The sequence below is a fragment of the Engystomops pustulosus genome, chromosome 5, assembly GCF_040894005.1.
Source record: "Engystomops pustulosus chromosome 5, aEngPut4.maternal, whole genome shotgun sequence".
NCBI classification, from domain to species: domain Eukaryota; kingdom Metazoa; phylum Chordata; class Amphibia; order Anura; family Leptodactylidae; genus Engystomops; species Engystomops pustulosus.
Genome location: NC_092415.1, coordinates 174,296,693 through 174,316,198, shown reverse-complemented (window position 1 = coordinate 174,316,198; position 19,506 = coordinate 174,296,693). Strand labels below are relative to the sequence as shown.

Sequence of the window (19,506 nt, the reverse complement as noted above, 5' to 3'; positions counted from 1 at the left end):
GATAAATCTAGCAGACACTGCAGCCCCCGTACCATAGGAACATCGGGCCAAGCTCACAGTGGTCTGGCGTATTCATGAAGGGGCGGTACAAGGAGGTGGTGACTGCCGTATTAACACTGCTAAAAATGCGGTAGCGCTAGGAGCTGCTTACTTTAGTAAAGGACAGGTCCTCTTCTATAAACAAAATCCAAACTCCAACAAATTTTTAACTCCAACTGGGCAAATTAAAAGGTTGATGTAAATATTTATTTACAATAAAATTTTATAAATGTCCAACAAATGTAGCAGAGCTGAACAGAAGGGCTTAAAGAGGATATTGCAGCAAAAAAATGTGTCAATGAATGGTTTCCTTTTCCTAGGTTTCTGGAGTGGATTTATTGAGACTCAGAAGAAGAATTATGAAGATGGCTGTCCGTCATCCAGCTTATAGCCGAGTGCTCTTTTCATCCGGTCCCTCATGAAGTGTCTGTGAATCACTTAATAATTGACTCTTTGGCAAGCCATTTGACCTAAAAGAAAGTAAAACATTTTTTATACATTGGTGAAAGAAATCAAATTATCTTTCCTTATAAATGACAGTATATTAATGTTAAATTATTACAGTGATATAGATGGGCTCCCAATATTACAATTAAGAGCCTGTAATAATAGAATGATAGTTATTGATCAAATAAGACTAGAAACTATTTACAGCCCTTAATGGGGGCTTTATCACGCCTTCTACTGGAGTTCAAACCCTGATATAGTCACAATTCCTGGCGAATCACCAGGAGTTGCAACTATTTCCCCCCTATGCACCACCTCAACACCGATTGAGCCCTTCCTGGCCACACAGTTGGGCAATGGGAGGAGGGGGTTTCCTGCACCTGCGCACAAGCTTTAACCTGGCGAAGGTTATAGTGCAATTCTACATTGGGAAGGATCTGGCGTAGAATTGTATGGCCACCCAGTTGGGCACCAGATATATCAAGAGGCCAAGGCACGAGCAAAGGGGCAGGGTTAACATCAAGCCTGATAAATCTCCTCCCTTAAGTGTACTTGCAATAAATGCACCGTATCACTATTAAACGAGTTATGCCAAGTTGGGTATCTACAAGATTTGTGAAGAACATCCCATCCGTTGGAGCATCATCCGGCTTTTGCATGTTAGTCTTTCTGTAGAGTTTTGTACATATTTTAAATGAATAAACAGTACATTTTTGTTTCCAGGGCTAGGCTTAGATGATGTATTTCACTGATATGAATCCAGGAAGGAACTCTGGAAGGTTCAAAGTAAAAAATACAATTCCACAGCAAAGTGAAGGATAGGCCTGAGGTTTCCAGATCTCAATCCTTAAAGGGACCTCATTTTCACTAAACACAGTTTTCAAATGCCCATTACACCTACATTTCAATGATGCATTTGTCCCCTCTCTAAACATTTTCATGACAATATAATTGTGTACTTTAACTTCCCTGGCTCCCTGCCAGCATCCTGTGGTGAGTCCCAGGGGTTTTTGGTTTGGATACATTTAAAAAACACTTATCTTGTCTCTGCTCAATCCCTCCTCCCTCATCCACACTCCTAAGCTCCATCCTTTCTGCTCACGCTTAAATCCTCTCCCCTGCTCATACAGGGACGGAGCTCGCCGTGTGGTGAGCTGACATTAGTGGTATAGGGAAGGCTGTAAATGAGCAGAAAGTAGGGGGCTGAGAGCTGAGGAGGCTGAATGGAGGGAGAAGGGATTGAGCACAAAGTGTTTTTTTTTAAATGCATCTAAACCAAAAACTTCCCCGAGACTCAGCCAAAGATTCTGGCAGGAAGCCCGGTAAGTTAAAATACACAGTTATATTGTAATAAAAAAAAATACTCATAGTAAGGCATCTTTGCAATGCAGGTGTAATGGGCTTGATAGGTTACCTTTAACCTCCCTTGATAATATGTGATTGGCAATTAATATTGTTATTCAACTTTCCAATATACATTCTGCATCAATTCCTTACAGTCTTCTAGATCTCTGCTTGCTGACCTACTATAGAAAGCTTCTATGTTTACGTCCAGTCTATAGAGATCTGTCCTTGGTCATGGATGGACAGGTTCATGAGCCATTAATATCACAGTAAGTAATCAGAGCTGTGTGATACTAATGGCTTGTGCACCTGTATGCCCATCACATGATCATGGACAGATTTCTGTCAACTGAAAGTAAACTTAAAAGCTTTCTATAGAACAACAGCAAGCAGGGATCTAGAAAACCGTGAGGGATTGATACAGAGAGTATATTGTCAACTATTCCTTAAACAAAACATATCAATTATTTGAAGAATGTGGACAACTCCTTGAACATGGGAAGTCTTTTAGAAGGTTAGAAACATAAAAATTTTATTACCTTGGAATATCATTGTCTTCAAATGTATGGTCCTGAAGATCTCTGCCCTGTGTTTCTGGTAAAAAGAAGCAAAGAAGACCTCCGATGATGGGACCACTTCCATAAACGGCCATCGGTATAGCTGGGTGATATTTTTCCAAAATACTAATAAGTGGAGCCATTATTCCAGCTAATCGGGATGTCATAGAGCAAAGTCCTACTCCATTTTGCCTGGAATATGGAGAGTTGTTGTAAAGGTAATACAAAATATGTGTAAACCATAGTCAAGAATACATCTACAGTGAACACTAATAATGTAGCTCCGCAATGTTTCCCTGAGCTCTTGAGCCACAGATTGATGTCTGGGGAATTCATACAAGATGAGCAGATAATATGTGTGGATTTTCCATAAATGATAACAAGGCCTTTAACATAATTGTACTAATCAATAATACAGCTGATAGTAAATGTATAATATTAATGTACCATAATAATATTTACTAAAAATAGTACATTTTCTAATAACCTTTATTAAAGGAAATCTACCATCAAAATCCATCATGATAAACCCTGGACACTTACTCATAGATCCAGACACCATGACTGTGGTAATCTTCTTATATTTGTTATCCATGGTCACCTCTCTTCTAAAATCAACTTTTTGAATTATGCTTATGAGCCAAATGGGGTACTGTGGGTGTTACAGCATGCACGTCCCCCCTGCTCAATGTGTGAGAGTACAGGCAGAGGGAAGACAGTGAAACAGCCTTTGGAGCTGCAGCACGCAGGGAGTAACACCCTTCTGTTTCATTAGCATAATTTTAAAAGTTGATTTTAGAAGGTAAGAGACCATGGATATGTTTGCCTATATACAGCTTACCTGATGACAGTGGGGAACAGCTCCGCTGCGTATATATAACAAACTGAATAGGAAGATGCAGTTGCAAATTTTCCAATTACTGCCAGCACCGTGATCACGATAGACAATTCTAAAAACGACACAGTTATATTTTACACATCGGTTTTATATGAGGAGATTGTTTAAGTAAAATATAAGGGGCAGATACATTAATAAGAATGTGCAAAGTATTAAGGGTCCAATTCTACTGCCATATTTCTATAATCCCTTTTTTAGTATTGAATTTCCATTTGTCACTATCCTCTTTTAAATGTCTTTAACTTTTTTTTAGTTTTTTATTTACGAAGCTTTATCTAGGCCTGTTTTCTTCCTATAATTGTACTTCCTATAATTGAATATTCCATGTCGCGTACCGGAAGACAGGAATAACATTCCAAATAAAATTGACAAAAATGTATTTGCACCAGTTTTGGGGACAATGTTTGTACGGCTTTTAGTGTGCGCTCTAAATGACACCACCCCTTAATCCCCTGGATACCAAATTTCTATCAGTTTTTAATTTATTAAAAAAAATTCCTATGTATTGCCATAAGCTGATGCAAATAACTTTGGTGTATGGAACTGTAGAAAGTGTTATTTTTTGTGGGACATGATGAATTTTTGAATTGTACAACTTTTTAATATTATTTTTATGAATTACAAAGCAGCAAGAAAGAAGCAAATAGGTTGAGCACTATTTGCTGTTATGGGATTTAACACCAGAAACAACAGTTTTTATAAATAGTTTTATTTTGATAGATTGGGACATTTGCGACACGGCAATACCTAACGTGTTTATTATTTTTATGTATTCTAGGGATAGGGGGGTGATTTGAATTTTTAGGGTTTTTTTTCCATTTTTAGGCTGCATTCACACTGCCACATGGGGGCTGTATATACGCCCGACATATATACGGGCGATATACGTCCTCTATAGACGGCAATGGGTACATGGCGCCCTACAGGAGCGGTACGCTGCCTCCCACTTCTGGCACCATACTGCTCCGTAACCCGGGAAAAGATAGGACATGTCCTATCTTTTCACGTATTATGGCACCGTGCACCATATGTTCCTATGGAGAGGGGCAGCGTTCACCTCCTCCTCCTCTCCACGCGCGCTGCCGTGCTACGGTACAGCGGGTAACGGCAGTGTGCATGTGGCCTTATACTGTATTTATAGACACCAAATGGGAACTTTAACCCTACGGAGTCTGAATATGCCTGCCATGTATCATTATACTATATTTTTGTAAATGGCAATATTGGAGATGATTGGAGGTGTATTACAGGCCGTGACAGATCTCTCAGAGGAAATATGCAAATGTATTTTTCATGGTGGGACCAGGAAAACAATGCCTTTTTTTGCTACCTTGAAAGCCAGTCCCCTTAACATCAGCATCCCCAGAATCCCCTAGAGGAGCGTCAATGGCTATAAATCTCCATGAGCCTAATTGACAAAGTCTCCAAGCGTGACACATCTGTCACACTCGGCGATCCCGAATCCCCCTGCTCGTACACCCCCCTGGACCGTTAATGTACCTTTTTTAAGAAGACATAAAATAAAAAGTGGACATTTTTAGTGGTGAATTTTTCCTTTCTTGTGGCAATCCAGTCACTGTGAAAAAGACTTTACCTACAAGTTAGAGCACCACCTATTTGTTTGCTCAAGGTCCCTGAAGTGGCCACAGAGAAGTGCCCCTATTGTCTTTTTTTCTATTTATAAAGTTTGGGTCCGCTCATCTTTGTCATAGCTTTGGCACGTCTAGTCTTCTGAAATTTAAAGTGTTCCATGTGTTTATTTGGAAGTAATATCCATACCTTTGTACCTGTCATGTATGAATATATAGAATATGATCAGCTATGGGCATAATATTTTTTCTATTAAGCAAGAGCATACATCATAGATGCAACTTAAGCACTAACTACAAGGTAACAAGGGAAATAGCAATAATAGTAGCCATCCTGCTACCGAAACCTGCCTGCATGAAGAGGTGGGGGTCGGGCTAAAGATAAATTTAAAGGGATTGTTCTTTCAAGGTCCATTTAAAGCTCTAGAGCCACATTCCCTAGGTCAAGTAGAAAATGTTAAGCCCCCAATGCTGTACACTGTTCCACCAGGGTGATCGAGGAGAGAGGATGTACCAGATATTGTGGTGGTACATGTTTTGTCTTGATTTGTAGCGTGACTGGTACATTCTGCTATATGCTTAGGCCTATATGAGTCTTTACATTACTTACTTTCTGGTATTGCAATGATGATGAGACAAGCAGTTCCTCCCAGCAATAAATATATTGCCTGACTCAACTTTCTTCCAAAGAATTGCACTGAGAACATGGATCCAAGTCGAGCAGGGATTTCAACAGCTCCAAATATTAGTTGGGTGAGATAAATGTCAAACCCAAAGTTTCCCACACTCAAACTAAGGCCATAATACACTAAAGCATTCACAAACCTAGAAAATTGAAAAGACCATTGTTACTTGTTACATAGTCAAGTAAATCAATAAGAATAATCTGAGGTGGTGCATTCAGTAAATCGAAGCTGTTTGCTCTTTCATAGTAGGGTCCTCATTTTGCAACCTTCTTCTGTTAACCAGAGGGAGAACTTTTTCCAAGCACTGACCTTTCATCGTTAATTATTGGTGGCCGGCTGTTAATTTAGTTCACTGCTATTCCTAATGAACTACACACATGCAACTGATTTCTGTCTAGTTCTTTTGGGTGTTCAATTGGGAAAAGTGGTATCTTAGGGAAACAAAGCATCTGGCATGACATGATAATAATAATAAATGATGATATACAGGCAGTGTCCGGGTTACATACAAGATAGGGTCTGTAGGTTTGTTCTTAAATTGAATTTGTATGTAAGTCAGAACTGTATATTTTATCATTGTAACCCCAGACAGAACTTTTTTGGTCTCTGTGACACTTGGATTTTAAAAATGTTGGGTTGTCATAAGAATCAGGATTAACAATAAAGCTTCATTACAGACACCTTCGATAACTGTTATAGCTGATCATTGTAGCCTAGGGCTAAAGTACAGTAAATTACCAATATCCAGTGGTCCGTTTGTAACTAGGGGTCGTATGTAAGTCGAGTGTTCTTAAGTAGGGGACCGCCTGTACTAAATTAATTTTGGCTACGCTGGACATGCACATTAGATGGTAAGCCACTTGGCCCAAAGCTAATATGTATGGACAGCTTTAGATTTAGATTAGAACTTGTATTTCAATGTCTATGTAATTCTAGTTTTCTCCTGTAGTGGTCACATCACTTGGGAAACCACAACTGTACACAAATAAATCCAAAAAGTTTGTAACTGTTTGATGGCAGAATTTGACCTTCAAAATTTCCCCCTGAAAGAAATCCCAGAGTTTTGGAGGCAAAACAGACTCCAGTAGATATTACTACTTAAAGTACAACTGTAAAGTATAAAAACTTTTGCCTAACTCTGCACTAAGCAAAAATAATTAGTTCTCTAATTTACTCTAATTAGCTATCTGCAGGAGTTAGCAGCTAGCAGAGGTTTTACCTTGCCCCCTAGGCTAATCTCCATTTGCCATGCTTTCTAGTAACCATGGGAAACCATATAGAACAGCTAGAGATGACAGGAGGCTTGTTAAGAGGGGCTGAGGACCTTTAGTGATGTCTGAAGCATGTGACTAATCACATGCTTCAGATGAGACAATTATAAACATGCTGTCCTGTTTTGGCTTCAGTGTCCTGAGCTGGAAGTACCCACCCACATCAGGAATAGCTGAATCTGATTTACCGTGTATACTCATCTATAAGCAGAGTTTTTCAGCACGAAAAATGTGCTGAAAAACCTCACCCTCGGCTTATACTTGAGTCAATAGGTTTTCCCACTTTTTGGTGGTAAAATTAGGGGTCTCGGCTTATACTCGGGTTGGCATCTACTCGATTATATAATAAGAAATTATGTTATGCCAGATATATCTCAGGCTAGGAGGTAGCCAGCAGCATGATACAGGTATCATTGGAATTGTTGTCAAAGGCTCCTTCCAGCAATTTCCCTTGTTTAATAAATCCAAACTCATGTTCACATATTCTCAACTAACAACATTGTCATTTAAAAAGCTAAATCTCCCTTTTCAGATTTCAGTAGTAGTTAAGACTCTGCGTGTACTTATGGATAAGTATTTGCCATGATGGTGTCTAAAATACTAAATACACTAGAATTCGTGTTGTTAGGTCCTGTTCACAATGAGGAATTTGGATTGTATTTTGAGGTGGTCTTAAAATCATCCTACAAAAATGTCTCAGCTTTCCAGTAATAATCAATGAATTTCCTGCTCTATCTTACAGTGGTGGCAGCGTGGGAATCACCATTGAAACCGCGACAGATGACAAAGTGTAGATAATCTCCATTGTATAGATATGAAAATCCAGAAACCTAAGCAACAACCTTGGCTTTCTTCTGGATATCCACCACAGTTTTTGATTAAAGGGTATTTGTGTAGTCACTTTATACCTTTCACAATTATATTTCAGTTTTGTCCAGAACTTACCACACCAAACACATAATGAGGGTATGTTTTCTAAGAGTTGGAGTCCTAAAGAGATCTATCATGTTGCCAGATTTCGTCTGTTTTTCTTCCTGAAGCTTAAAATTAAAATAGGAAATAATAATAAAATTTGTATAATTTTTCATTCTCTTATGCTCATTTGTGTCTATGGTAAGTAGTTGCTTCCTTTCTGTATGCCTGCCATATTATACAATAGTTTATACGCCGTAGTTAGGTCTTAGAGTAAAAAAACAGTTTTGTTCTACCTAAATGATAGGCATATTAATTCTACAAAGTGTCATAGGATATGACTGTGGTTTTTCCAACTAGCTGTCAGCTTCCACACTGTAATAGATTATTGTGGTGCACAACCCATATTGAATTCCCCTCTATATCTTTATATTTTTACCTGCTGCAGTACATCTTCAGATAACACCCGTTTGTTCATATGTGCTGCCTTCTGGAGAAGTTCTTTAGCTTTTTCATTTTTGCCTTTAGCCAGAAGCCAGCGGGGAGATTCTGGAAGCAACCTATGTCGTATTGTAAGAATTGATAATAAACAAGTTTAAAAAAATAGGCAAATCCACCATTGACTCATGTCTTGCATTGTATTGGAAGCCAGGGATAGCTGTCTACGGAGTGCAGGACAAGCTCGTCACATAGCTGATGGGGGGCATAGTCTGACAGTTGAGATTAGATACCGTATATACTCAAGTATAAAGCGAGTTTTTCAACAAAATTTTTGTGCTGAAAAAGCACTACCTGGCTTATACTTGGTTATATAAATAAATAAACAAACGCTGCACTCACCTTTCTGACCCCCCCCCCCCTAGAAGGTCCTCTTCATGATCCCCAGGCTCATGGCTGGCTGGCTATATACAGGGGCTGGCTGGCTATATATACTAGCTGGCTAAATAAAGGGGACTGGCTAGCTATGTACAAGGGCTGGTTATATACAGGGGACTGACTGGCTATATACAGGATACTGGCTGGCTAAATGTAGGGTACTGGCTGGCTGTATACAGGGGATCGGTTGGCTATATACAGGGTCTAGCTAGCTATATAAAGGGGCTAGCTGGCTATATACAGGGGACTGGCTGGCTATATACAGGAAACTGGCTGTCTATATACTGGGACAGGGGCTGGCTATACACTGAGGGAAAGGGACTGGTTATAATCTTGGGCAGGCAGGCTATATATTGGGGTAGAGGACTGGCTATATACTGCGGACAGGGGACTGGCTATATACATGGGACTTGCTGCCTGGCTATATACTGGGGGCAAGGGGTTGGCTACATACAGGGGACTGGCTATATATTGGGGGCAGGAGGCTGGCTATATACTCGGGGCAGGAGGCTGGCTATATACAGGGGCAGGGGCTTTTTATATACAGGGGGCCGGCTGGCTATAAACTGATGGGCTGGGGTTTGGCTAGCTATATACTGTGGTAAAGGGCTGGCTATCTACTGAGGGGCAGGGGGTTTGCTAGCTATTTACTGGGGGCAAGGGGCTAGCTGGCTATATACTGGTGCGCAAGGGGCTAAATAGCTATGTTCTGGGGGGAGACAGTGACCAATGCATTTCCCACCCTCGGCTTATAATCAAGTCAATAGGTTTTGCCAGTTTTTTGTAGTAAAATTAGGAGCCTCGGCTTATACTCGGGCCGGCTTATACTCGAGTATATACAGTATTTATCCGTAGTAAGGGGGTAGATGTCCTTCATTAGTAAACCCCTTTAACATTTGCAGTAGTTTGTACAACAGGAGTGATTTAAGAGAATGGGCATGTCTTCACTCCCTGTGTGCACTCATGAGCCTAAGACAACCATGTCCCTGTCGGTTCAATAGTTTTTCAAACTTGGACCACTTTTAGCAGGTGCTAATCACTGATCTCTTGCCATTACATTTTGGCCCTCGTCTTCATTGACCTACTGTTGGACTATCGTATCCTTGCCCTGGACATGTGTCAAGAGCTGTTATTCACCTGTTTCTGGTCTTAAGATTATGGACAGTGAGCAGAAGAATAATTATTTCTTATCAACTGATGAATACCAGTTGTCCTTTAATATTAAATATTAAAAGGGATTAGACCAAGGAGGGTTATGTTAAAATAAGACAGAAACCTCTCTCTGACTGCCACCATTAAGGTGTGACCCTTTGGTCCTTTGAGGACACCAAGAACAGTTTAATGTTCCTCTTCTTACTCCTGTGACGGAGACCACTTATGAGGCACTATGGTCACATAACCACCAACACTTATTCCCCTACAAACTGAGTCATCAAGACTGAAGTTCTGTTCAGTAAACTATTTCTCCTTGAGCTTTTATCAGCCAGACTGTGTGACTGTATAATATGGGTATTGCATAATACACCATGTGATAAGGATATCTTACCAAATATAGAAGACTAACAAAGCAGATGGTGCAGAGCAAGCAATCTGCAGCAACCTCCAGTTCCTCAAAGCATATCCCATTCCAGCTAGCACCATTAGTCCTACTGCGAAACATACATGACCAGTGATTGTGGCATAGGCCCGCTGTGATGGTCCCACCCATTCAGCAACTGAAAAAGAAAAATGATACATTTATATGGTCTTCCTAATGCTTTCTGAGCACAGGCCAGCACGGTGGCTCAGGGGTTCACACTACAGCCTTGCTGCGCTGGGGTCCTGGTTTCAAGTCTCATCCAGGTCAACATCTGCAAAGAGTTTGTATGTTCTCTCCGTGTTTGTGTGGGTTTCCTCCCATACCCCAAAACATACTTGAAGGTTGATTAAATTGTGAGCCCCATGGAGACACCGGCTGATTTGGCAAACTCTATGCAGCGCTGTGTAATCTGTGAGTGCTATATAAATAAAGGAATTTTTCTTATTATTAAATTAGAATGTGACCAGCATGTTGGAATATATCCTGGGGTCTGCCCTTTGGAAACATTTACTGTGAGACTCAACATCTATCCTACCCAGAAGCATAGCTAGGGGTTCAGCATGAGGGGGGGGGGAACAAAACCCATCCCAGTGGGCCTCTAACCCAGGTCAACCAGTATTCCACCATACAGTGACCATGTAGTGGTAGATACTAGTTACTTATTAATAATTAGAGTATATAACAATGTAGTTAGTGACTTATAGGAGAAATATCTGTACTCATACACATTTCCTGTCTCTTATGATCAGTGATGCTCTGACTTCTACCAGCAGGATCTTGGATGGGTTAAAGAAAACCTGTCCGGTGGATTTGGGACACTTGACAGCCCACAGGCCCTTATATAGCTCTTGGCACCTCCTCTTCAATGATGCTCCTCCGGCTTCATAGTACTGTACATGCTGCATACTTACAGCTTATTAATACAATTAAATAGAATAAGGTGGCATAGTACAGTATACTATATAGTATACCGAGAGGGGTGTTTATATGTTGGGGGTCACAATGTGGTAAATTTTGGTATTGAGATTATGTTTCATATACAGTATGAGGGACATCATAGTGACATCAGTTGTAGTATTAAACGTGATTGTGATGAACAAGGAGGTTAAAAATAGAGCAGTATCGACAACTAAGGACAGGTTTTAGGGCATACAAGCCATGAAATATTCAGGATTACTTGCTTACCACTATTAATTGTGATTATTTTCCCTTCACGCCACCTCCAAGACAAGATAGGGCATGAAGGGGGGCATAGACGGTGATAGAGTGGGGAGGTATGGGCGTTCTTTCCATAGCCCGAAAACATTTACCATTGAACTTTCAAAGTTTTTTGCGCAAATCTGCGCCTGACCCAGTGAGAGGCAACCACCCACTGGTGTAAAAGAGGGGGACAGGGCTTCCATCATATTTATGATAAATTCCATGGTATGATAAATTCGAAGTCAACCCTCAGCAAGTGTCATTACCAGTAAGTCAGCCGGCCAAGTCTTCCAACTGTGAACCAGTGATATTGTGTGAGGGTGTTATCAGTTGTTGTATATTGTGATAGGGTTCTGGGGGCTTTTTTAACATGTGCCTGGTTTTGTGTCGAATGGAACCAGATTATAGTAAGCGGCGCCGGCTTTCATGGGACATAAACAGAGGGGGGGTTCCGTCAGACGATCCGACTGATTTGGACTGAGTGCAGGATTTAAGATTAAAATTATGTCACAACCAATGCACTTACATGCACCAGGAAGAAGATGGTGAACTCCGGCGGACCTGAGCGGGGAAGCGACAGATGCAGGATATCGGGCGCACAGTGCATTGTAGACAGGCACTGCAGTTTCGGGAACTCAGAGGGACCGGGTAAGTAAATGTGCCCCACAATCTCTATACATAATCCGTTGTGTAAGGAGTGGAAACTATAATTACAGTATGGGACCATAGTCTCGAGGTTGGGATAACAAAAGTAATCTGGAGGTTATAACTCCATAAAATTATTTTTTATTTGATAACACAATTTTCATTTTAAAAAACTGTAAAAAAAAAAGGCACTGAACATTTTTTTTTACCTAGAACTAGATTGTTTATCAGAATCCCTGCAGTAGCGAATCCCACCAAACATCTCAGCACCATAAATACGTAGAAATCTTCGACAAATGCCGCTCCAAAACCAAAAGAAAACATCAATAAAATGGAGATTAATATAACTGGACGTCTTCCGATCCTTCAAAAATTAACAAAAGATATAATTATTGCATTTGTAAGGTTGAAGATCTGTAAAATAAACAATAACTTACTTATAAGACATATAAATAACCATTTTACATAAAAAGGATTTTAAAATTATGCAAATGATCCTGAGGTTGCTCCGGGTTGCATAGGTTTTAATAGAGACTGGAGCCCCTTAGGATAATTTTTTAAGCCTTTTATTCTTAAAAACAAGGGAAGAAGAAGATAAATGAAGAGCAGATCCTGCCAGAGGGGGCACATGCTAGTATGTCAGTGTGCTTAGTTTACAATCCTTCATCCTGGTGGTAGATGCCCTTTAAGTGAAGGAGGGAGCCACAGCACCAAAGATGAAGTTCAAGAAGATTTATTTACATGTGCAACCAAACATGTTCAGCGCGACGTTTCGATTCGCAATGAATCTTTATCAAGCTTGATAAAGATTCATTGCGAATCGAAACGTCGCGCTGAACATGTTTGGTTGCACATGTAAATAAATCTTCTTGAACTTCATCTTTGGTGCTGTGGCTCCCTCCTTCAAGTATATTGACTCCTGGTTTCCGGCATCAGAAACTTCGGCCGCGGGCACCACCATAAACTGCTCCTCATTAGAGACGGATTGCTGTCCTACCCTTCCATTTGTTTAGATGCCCTTTAAGGGCACTTGACTTACAGACGACATCTATGCCCAATGTGTCCTCTGGTAAAGCTCTCTGGATGCCAATAATTTACAGAACTTTAGCCCAGGCTGCAACCTTTAATAAGAGTTATCAAAGGTGTCGCAATGAAGCTTTATTGTTAATCCATGATGAAAATTTGAAAATCCAACAGGGACAAATATACTTGTTCCAACTTACATACACATTCAACTGAAAAACAAACCTACAGAGCCTATGTTGTTCATTACTCATGGATGGTCTGTTAAGCTTGACTACTTGAAAGTAATAATTTCTGGGAATTTTTGGGAATTGTTGACCTTATATGCAGTATGGGCTGCTTTATCTAACACTAAGTAAATGAATACAGGTGATAGATTTTTATGATTGACGATTGAAAGCTGCAGAATAGTAAATGATCTGACATATGGAAAGTTTTAAATAAATATTAAATGTTTCTTCTTACCTGTCTCCTAAGGGGCCAAAAATGACGGATCCGATAAGGATTCCAAGCATATAAATAGACTGACATATGTCTGTCTGCTCTTTTCTGTTACAAACCAGGTCAAACTTAAAACAAAGACAAGATAAAATTATTTTATAGTTGTAATAATAGCTGCACATATGTATAAAGTATTGGTATTATTGTCATTCATAGTGTTAGGTTAGTATGAAAAATCTCCAGTAAGTGAATCTCTTATGTTTGAAGAATTTATGGAGAAGCAGTCAGGCAGTGATCGCTTCCCTCACTCTCCAGACTTCTCCAAATCTCTAACAGATGTACAGTGTATTTAATAAATGAGATGGATATTCTCAGTAATATGCGTTAAGAATGGCAGATACTTCTCACCTGCACGGCTACCCTTTCCATGCCTCCTGTCATAGTGTCCATGGTAGTTTGACATGACATGAAGAAGAAATGCTACAGTTCACAGAGGTTCCCGAGAGGCCTCCTTGCTTAAGAATGTTGTATAGAAAAATAAAGAAGAAAACAGGAGAGAGATGCATTGAATAGTAGTACCTGGCCCAAGGCATATACTCCGGTGGAGACCCAATGAAAATTGCTCACCCTAAAAATTAAGTGTGCACTTATAACCCAATGTGGGTATACAGACCCTATGTACATCAAGCCTAAACATCCTAACAATGGATCCAACTATTTATGTCATTTATTCTCAATATAACTGCAGCTTTTTTGTGAAGGCCAATGAGGTTTTTAGAGAACATCAGTATACAAACAGCATCATGAAAACCAATAAACACACCAAACAAAAGTCTATAAAATGGATTGCAGGATTAGGTTTCAAAAAATAACCCAAGCTCTAAACATGTGAGGACTGTTCAATCCATCATCTGTAAATGGAAGTAGTATGGTACAACTGCTAACCTACCAAGACATTGGCGTCAACCCAAACCGACAGCCATGATAAGGAGAAGCAGCCTAGGGAACAGCGTCACTCTGGAGAGATCCACAGCTGAAGTGGGAGGATCTGTCCACGGGACAAATATTAGTTTTGTCTCTACAAGTCTGGCAAGAAGAAAGACATTTTTGAAAGCAAACCAAAAGAAGTCCTATGTAGACGAAAGAGCAAGAATATGTAAGAAGGGGCTCCACAATCAAAATTTGTGACCAAAATGCGAAATACTGAGTGTAGAGGAAAGACAACATTGTGCATTACCCAAAGCATGCCGTCCACACCATGAAACACGGTGGTAGCAGCAACATGATGCGGGGAGGCTTTATGCGGGGAACCTAATCAGAGTTGACAGCAAGATAGATGGAGCCATATCTTGTAAGAGGCTTCAGTGGAATTGTGACTGGGACGTAGGTCCACCTTCCAGCAGGACAACGACCCTAAACATACTACCAACGCTACAATGGAATGGTTTACATCATGTCAGATTCATGTATTTACGAGGCAGATCATACATCAAGGCAGATTCAATGTATAACATTGAGAATCTATGGCTTGAATATTACTGTCAAAAACATTATTTAACCAATCTGACTGAGCTAGAGAGATGCTGGAAAGAATGGGCAAAAATTCCAGCCTCTAGAAGAGCAAAACTGACACAAACCTGTCATGTCAGCTCAAGGTGGCAATACAAAATACCGACTGAGGGGGATTGAATACATATGCATGTTACACTTTTATTTTTTTAAATTACAAAAAAATTGGAAAAACTTTTGTCATTTTATTCCCACTTTACAAATACTTGATAATATGGGGGAGATCTATCAATCTACTTGCGCCAGAATTGTGACATTATTGCCGGTCACACTGTCCACGTTAATCAAGGTTTTTCAACTTTTTTTTGGACACTTTTTCTAAATGTTCTGACAAATGGGTCGTTGTTGCCTCTGAAAGTCAGTGCACCGAACAGCATCCAGAATCAGAAACAGTGATGAATCTGTTCTAATATGTGACAAAAATCTCCCCCATTGGGTTGCTTTATGCCTTCCCTAATATTTTTAAAGAAATACAACATGTATTTAGGAAGAATTCAATAAAACTGCTAATTCCCCATATTTCTAGTTGCCACTATTGTGCATTTTGCTTTTTGTCAGTCTTTCAGTTTGTCAGATATTACTCAGCACTTTACGTGACAAAGGTTGTCTGTCCATACATTGTGTCTTCTAGTCCAGTAGTTTGTCATTATCCCAAATCTTGTTATTTATTACATGTGATTTAGCATTTTAATGGCAAATGAATTAAATATTTACAGACCTCTGTGACCAGTGTGGACTTCTGCTGTGACGTATCGTACACCCATCCACTCCGGCAATCCTCCGTGTCATTAAGTCCATACCTCCGAATGGATTCAATATCCCAATCCACTGGAGTGTACATGAGGCATTGCTCGTAGCTTCCATGTTCATTACGGGGGATGGTTAGATTCACCTGCTCCTCTTCTGTTAGATTTGGGCTTATCTCCAGGATCCAGCTGCTATTACAGTGGTGAGGTACAGAGATCTCCATAAACACTTGCCCAAACATGTGAAAGGCATTGAAAAAACTAAGAAAACACAACATAAAGACTAAAGATTTCTGAAAACGTCCAAATTCCCCAACATTTTTTAGGATTTCTCCAAAGTCCGTCATTGTCATCTGATTCGTGTAGTCATGTAACACACAAGACAGGCAGATAGAAATTAATGTTTAACCCTTGTCCAGAAGACACCTGTAACAAGGCAAAGTCTCATATTTATAATCCATGTACATATTTACCTGTAAACATTGTATGGCTACACTGTATAGATATTCATTTATTCTTCTTTATGTTCTCTCTATAGTATACGTAGAGCTAAGTCTAACGTAACTGAATGTCCAGACTTTTTTGGAGAAAATACCTTACCAGCAAAGCATTACATTTTTGCTACTATAACGTATTGGTCAATGACAAAGTACACGGTGTATTTGTGCCATCATATGGGAGCTGCTGCATAGATTATATACATCAATTTAATGTAAAAGTGGACTTTCTCCAAAAACTCCAATCCTTTATTAGGTGTCACCACTGATTCTAGTTGGAATTTTCTCTCTGGCCCTCACCATTCCTAAGCAAGGAAACTCATACGTTTCTGAACATAATGGGGCTCATTTACTTACCCGGTCCAGTCGCGATCCAGCGGCGCATTCTCCGACGAGGATTCGGGTCTGCCGGGATTCACTAAGGTCTTTGCGCCCGATATCCACCAGATGTCACTGCTGTGCCGTGGACCGCCGGAGTTCACTGTCTTCGTCCTGGTGCATGTAAGTGCTGATCTTGCGACACAAATTCTTTTTTAAATTCAGCGTTTTTTCTGAATCCGTCGGGTTATCCGACGCCCCCCGATTTCTGTCGCGTGAAAGCCGGTGAAAGTCCGATCGCGTGCGCCAAAATCCCGGGGCAATTCGGTGCAAATCGGAAATCGTCGGGAAACCCTACGAAAGTGCACAATTCGGACCCTTAGTATATGAGCCCCAATATGCTAACTACGCTCTCTTGCGTCAGGGGGGTGTTACCAGGCTGTCTTCTTCAATTTAGGAACCCCCACCTGACAGTGGAGAAGGATCTAAGCATATTTGCTTTTTAAATGATGATAAAATGCTTAAAAGTAGTGGGAGCTGTGTAACAATACCATAGTGTTTGGCGTTGGTAGCAGAAAGACTGTAAAAAATACATTTATATTCCAGGATAGTAGCTGGAGTTGGATCACTCTGTTACACTGGTTTGTGAGATCTCTTCACTGAACACAGCACAGTTGTATTGCTGTATATTGTATAAGTAATCAGACCCCCTTATGGTTCATGTACCCAGGGGGGCCTGAGATAATAATGAAAGTAAGTTTTAAAAATATTAGATTCAAATGACCCCTCTTTTCCTAGAACACATATAAAAATAAAGAAAATAATAAACATTTTTTATCGTCAGACCTAGCAAAATATAAAAACTATTATCCCATGGAGTCAATGCCATAACTGAAAAAAACACCAAAATTTACACTTTTTCTATGTTTCACCCCCAAAACAATTTTGAATGAAAAATGCGCACAACCTCATACAGCAGTACAAATAACATCAACGAAAACTTTATCTCATCCTGGCAAAAAATGACCCATTCAAGTATGAAAGACATAAACATAGTAAGTAAATTTGGTATTTTTGCGATCATACTAACCCAAAGGATATAAGGGATGTGTCATCTGGGCTGCACAGTGAAAGACGTTAAAATGAAACCCATCAGAATACATTTATTTTCGCTAATTCCACTACATTTGACATTTTTTTTCAGCTTCTTAGTACATAGCACTGAATACTAAATGGTGTCACTAGAAAGTACAGTTTGTCCTATAAATAACAAGCCCCCATATAGCTTTGCAAAGATATATACATTTGAAGCATGATTAAAACTGCACCACTCACCAAATAAAAGTCCATAATCTTTATTCAAAAGTCCTTCATAAAAAACAGCAGCCGATCAGGTGGAGTAGGAGCAGTGGGAAAGCACCAGGAGCTACATCCTGTTTTGCATTATACAGGTTCTTTGTGTAGCTCCTGACCAATGGTTTAAAGGGACAGTGCCCCTATTGTTTATTTTGTGTTTAAAGATATAAACATGTAGCCAGAGATGAGTGAACCCGACGTCCGCATTCGGGGTCTGCCATGCGACATAATGCTGCATTGGCAGTCAAATGGCCAATCCTAGCCATGGCTAGTCAATGTAATGTGGGTGTCGCATGGGGTGTCGCATCCACTCATCTTTACATGTAGCTATTGTAAAAATCAATAAGATATGGCTTATGGAAGGAGGGGAGTGTAAAATAGAAATGCAAAAAACTTTAAAAACTTGGTCTTGAAGGGGTTAAAGAGCACATCAGATTGAAGAGATTCCCCCAGTTCTCCAACTGCAGCTACAATCCTGGAATATAAATATATTTTCACAGTTCTGCTGCTACTAAAAACACACACACCTACCTACCACTGTCTGCAGCTTTCTATGGTCAAAATTACAGGTAGACACTATTTACTTATTATAAATACGAGATATTATAATTGCACTTTCAGGTCTCCTGCCTTGTATTTATATAAGTGTTAATATCTAACTTTAACTCTTTAATTAACCAATTCTGGGTACTCCCCCTGTCTGATATCCGGAAAATGCTTCTGTGCAGTCCCACTGACTTTGGACTTTGTATATACGATGGCGGCTGATGGCTGGTTCAAGCAGCATCATTTTTATTTCCTAAATTGCGTTGTGGCTCAGTGGTTAGCATTACATCTTGCAGTGCTGGGGACCTGGGTTCAAGTCCCAGGGTCAACATTTGCAAAGAGTTTGAATGTTCTCTCCGTGTTTGTGTGGGTTTCCTATGGGTCCACTGGTTTTCTCCAACACAACAAAACATACTGGAGCCCCATGGGGACAGGGACCGGTTCGGCAAGCTCTGTGCAGCCCTGCGTAATCTGTGTGCGCTGTATAAAGAAAAATTAAATTATTTTATTTTGTTCCCTTATAAAAGAATGGCTGGACCATTATACAACCTCTGGTTTCAAGCCCTCATCCTCATAGACTGTAAGCTCTTGTGTCACCCCCTCATCCTCATAGACTGTAAGCTCTTGTGTCACCCCCTCATCCTCATAGACTGTAAGCTTTTGTGTCACCCCCTCATCCCCATAGACTGTAAGCTCTTGTGTCTCCCCCTCATCCTCATAGACTGTAAGCTCTTGTGTCATCCCCCTCATCCTCATAGACTGTAAGCTCTTGTGTCACCCCCTCATCCTCATAGACTGTAAGCTCTTGTGTCCCCTTCATCTTCAAAGACTGTAAGCTCTTGTGTCACCCCCTCATCCTCATAGACTGTAAGCTCTTGTGTCACCCCCTCATCCTCATAGACTGTAAGCTCTTGTGTCACCCCCTCATCCTCATAGACTGTAAGCTCTTGTGTCTCCCCCTCATCCT

The 19,506-nt window shown here is 40.2% G+C and overlaps 1 protein-coding gene across 3 annotated transcripts; it reads right to left on the bottom strand.

Annotated features, from left to right (window-relative positions):
• Positions 1-279: 279 nt before the first annotated feature.
• Positions 280-18,068, bottom strand: LOC140133551 (solute carrier family 22 member 13-like). Of its 3 annotated transcripts, none has more exons than XM_072153858.1 (11): positions 17,973-18,068; positions 15,795-16,248; positions 13,532-13,635; positions 12,253-12,407; positions 10,166-10,334; positions 8,183-8,303; positions 7,777-7,871; positions 5,485-5,699; positions 3,229-3,337; positions 2,370-2,579; positions 280-509 (listed from the first exon to the last, which is right to left on the bottom strand). In XM_072153858.1, exons 2-11 carry the CDS (start codon positions 16,173-16,175, stop codon positions 425-427), a joined length of 1,644 nt encoding a protein of 547 aa, XP_072009959.1. In that variant the 5' UTR covers positions 16,176-16,248; positions 17,973-18,068; the 3' UTR covers positions 280-424. The 3 variants fall into 3 exon arrangements, with proteins under 3 accessions (XP_072009959.1, XP_072009961.1, XP_072009960.1); XM_072153860.1 differs by having other exon boundaries at positions 15,795-16,014; positions 17,973-18,037; XM_072153859.1 differs by lacking the exon at positions 17,973-18,068 and having other exon boundaries at positions 15,795-16,268.
• Positions 18,069-19,506: the final 1,438 nt, after the last annotated feature.

What these genes read in the sequence shown, in the direction of transcription:
- LOC140133551 (XM_072153858.1), bottom strand. Translation starts at nt 16,175, where the DNA reads ATGACAATGACGGACTTTGGAGAAATCCTAAAAAATGTTGGGGAATTT. An exon ending in GATAAACAATCTAGTTCTAG is followed by an intron (nt 10,335 to 12,252) that starts GTAAAAAAAAAT and finishes TTTCTTTTTCAG; the next exon opens with TTGCTGAATGGGTGGGACCA. An exon ending in GAAGACAATGATATTCCAAG is followed by an intron (nt 510 to 2,369) that starts GTAATAAAATTT and finishes ACTTTCTTTTAG; the next exon opens with GTCAAATGGCTTGCCAAAGA.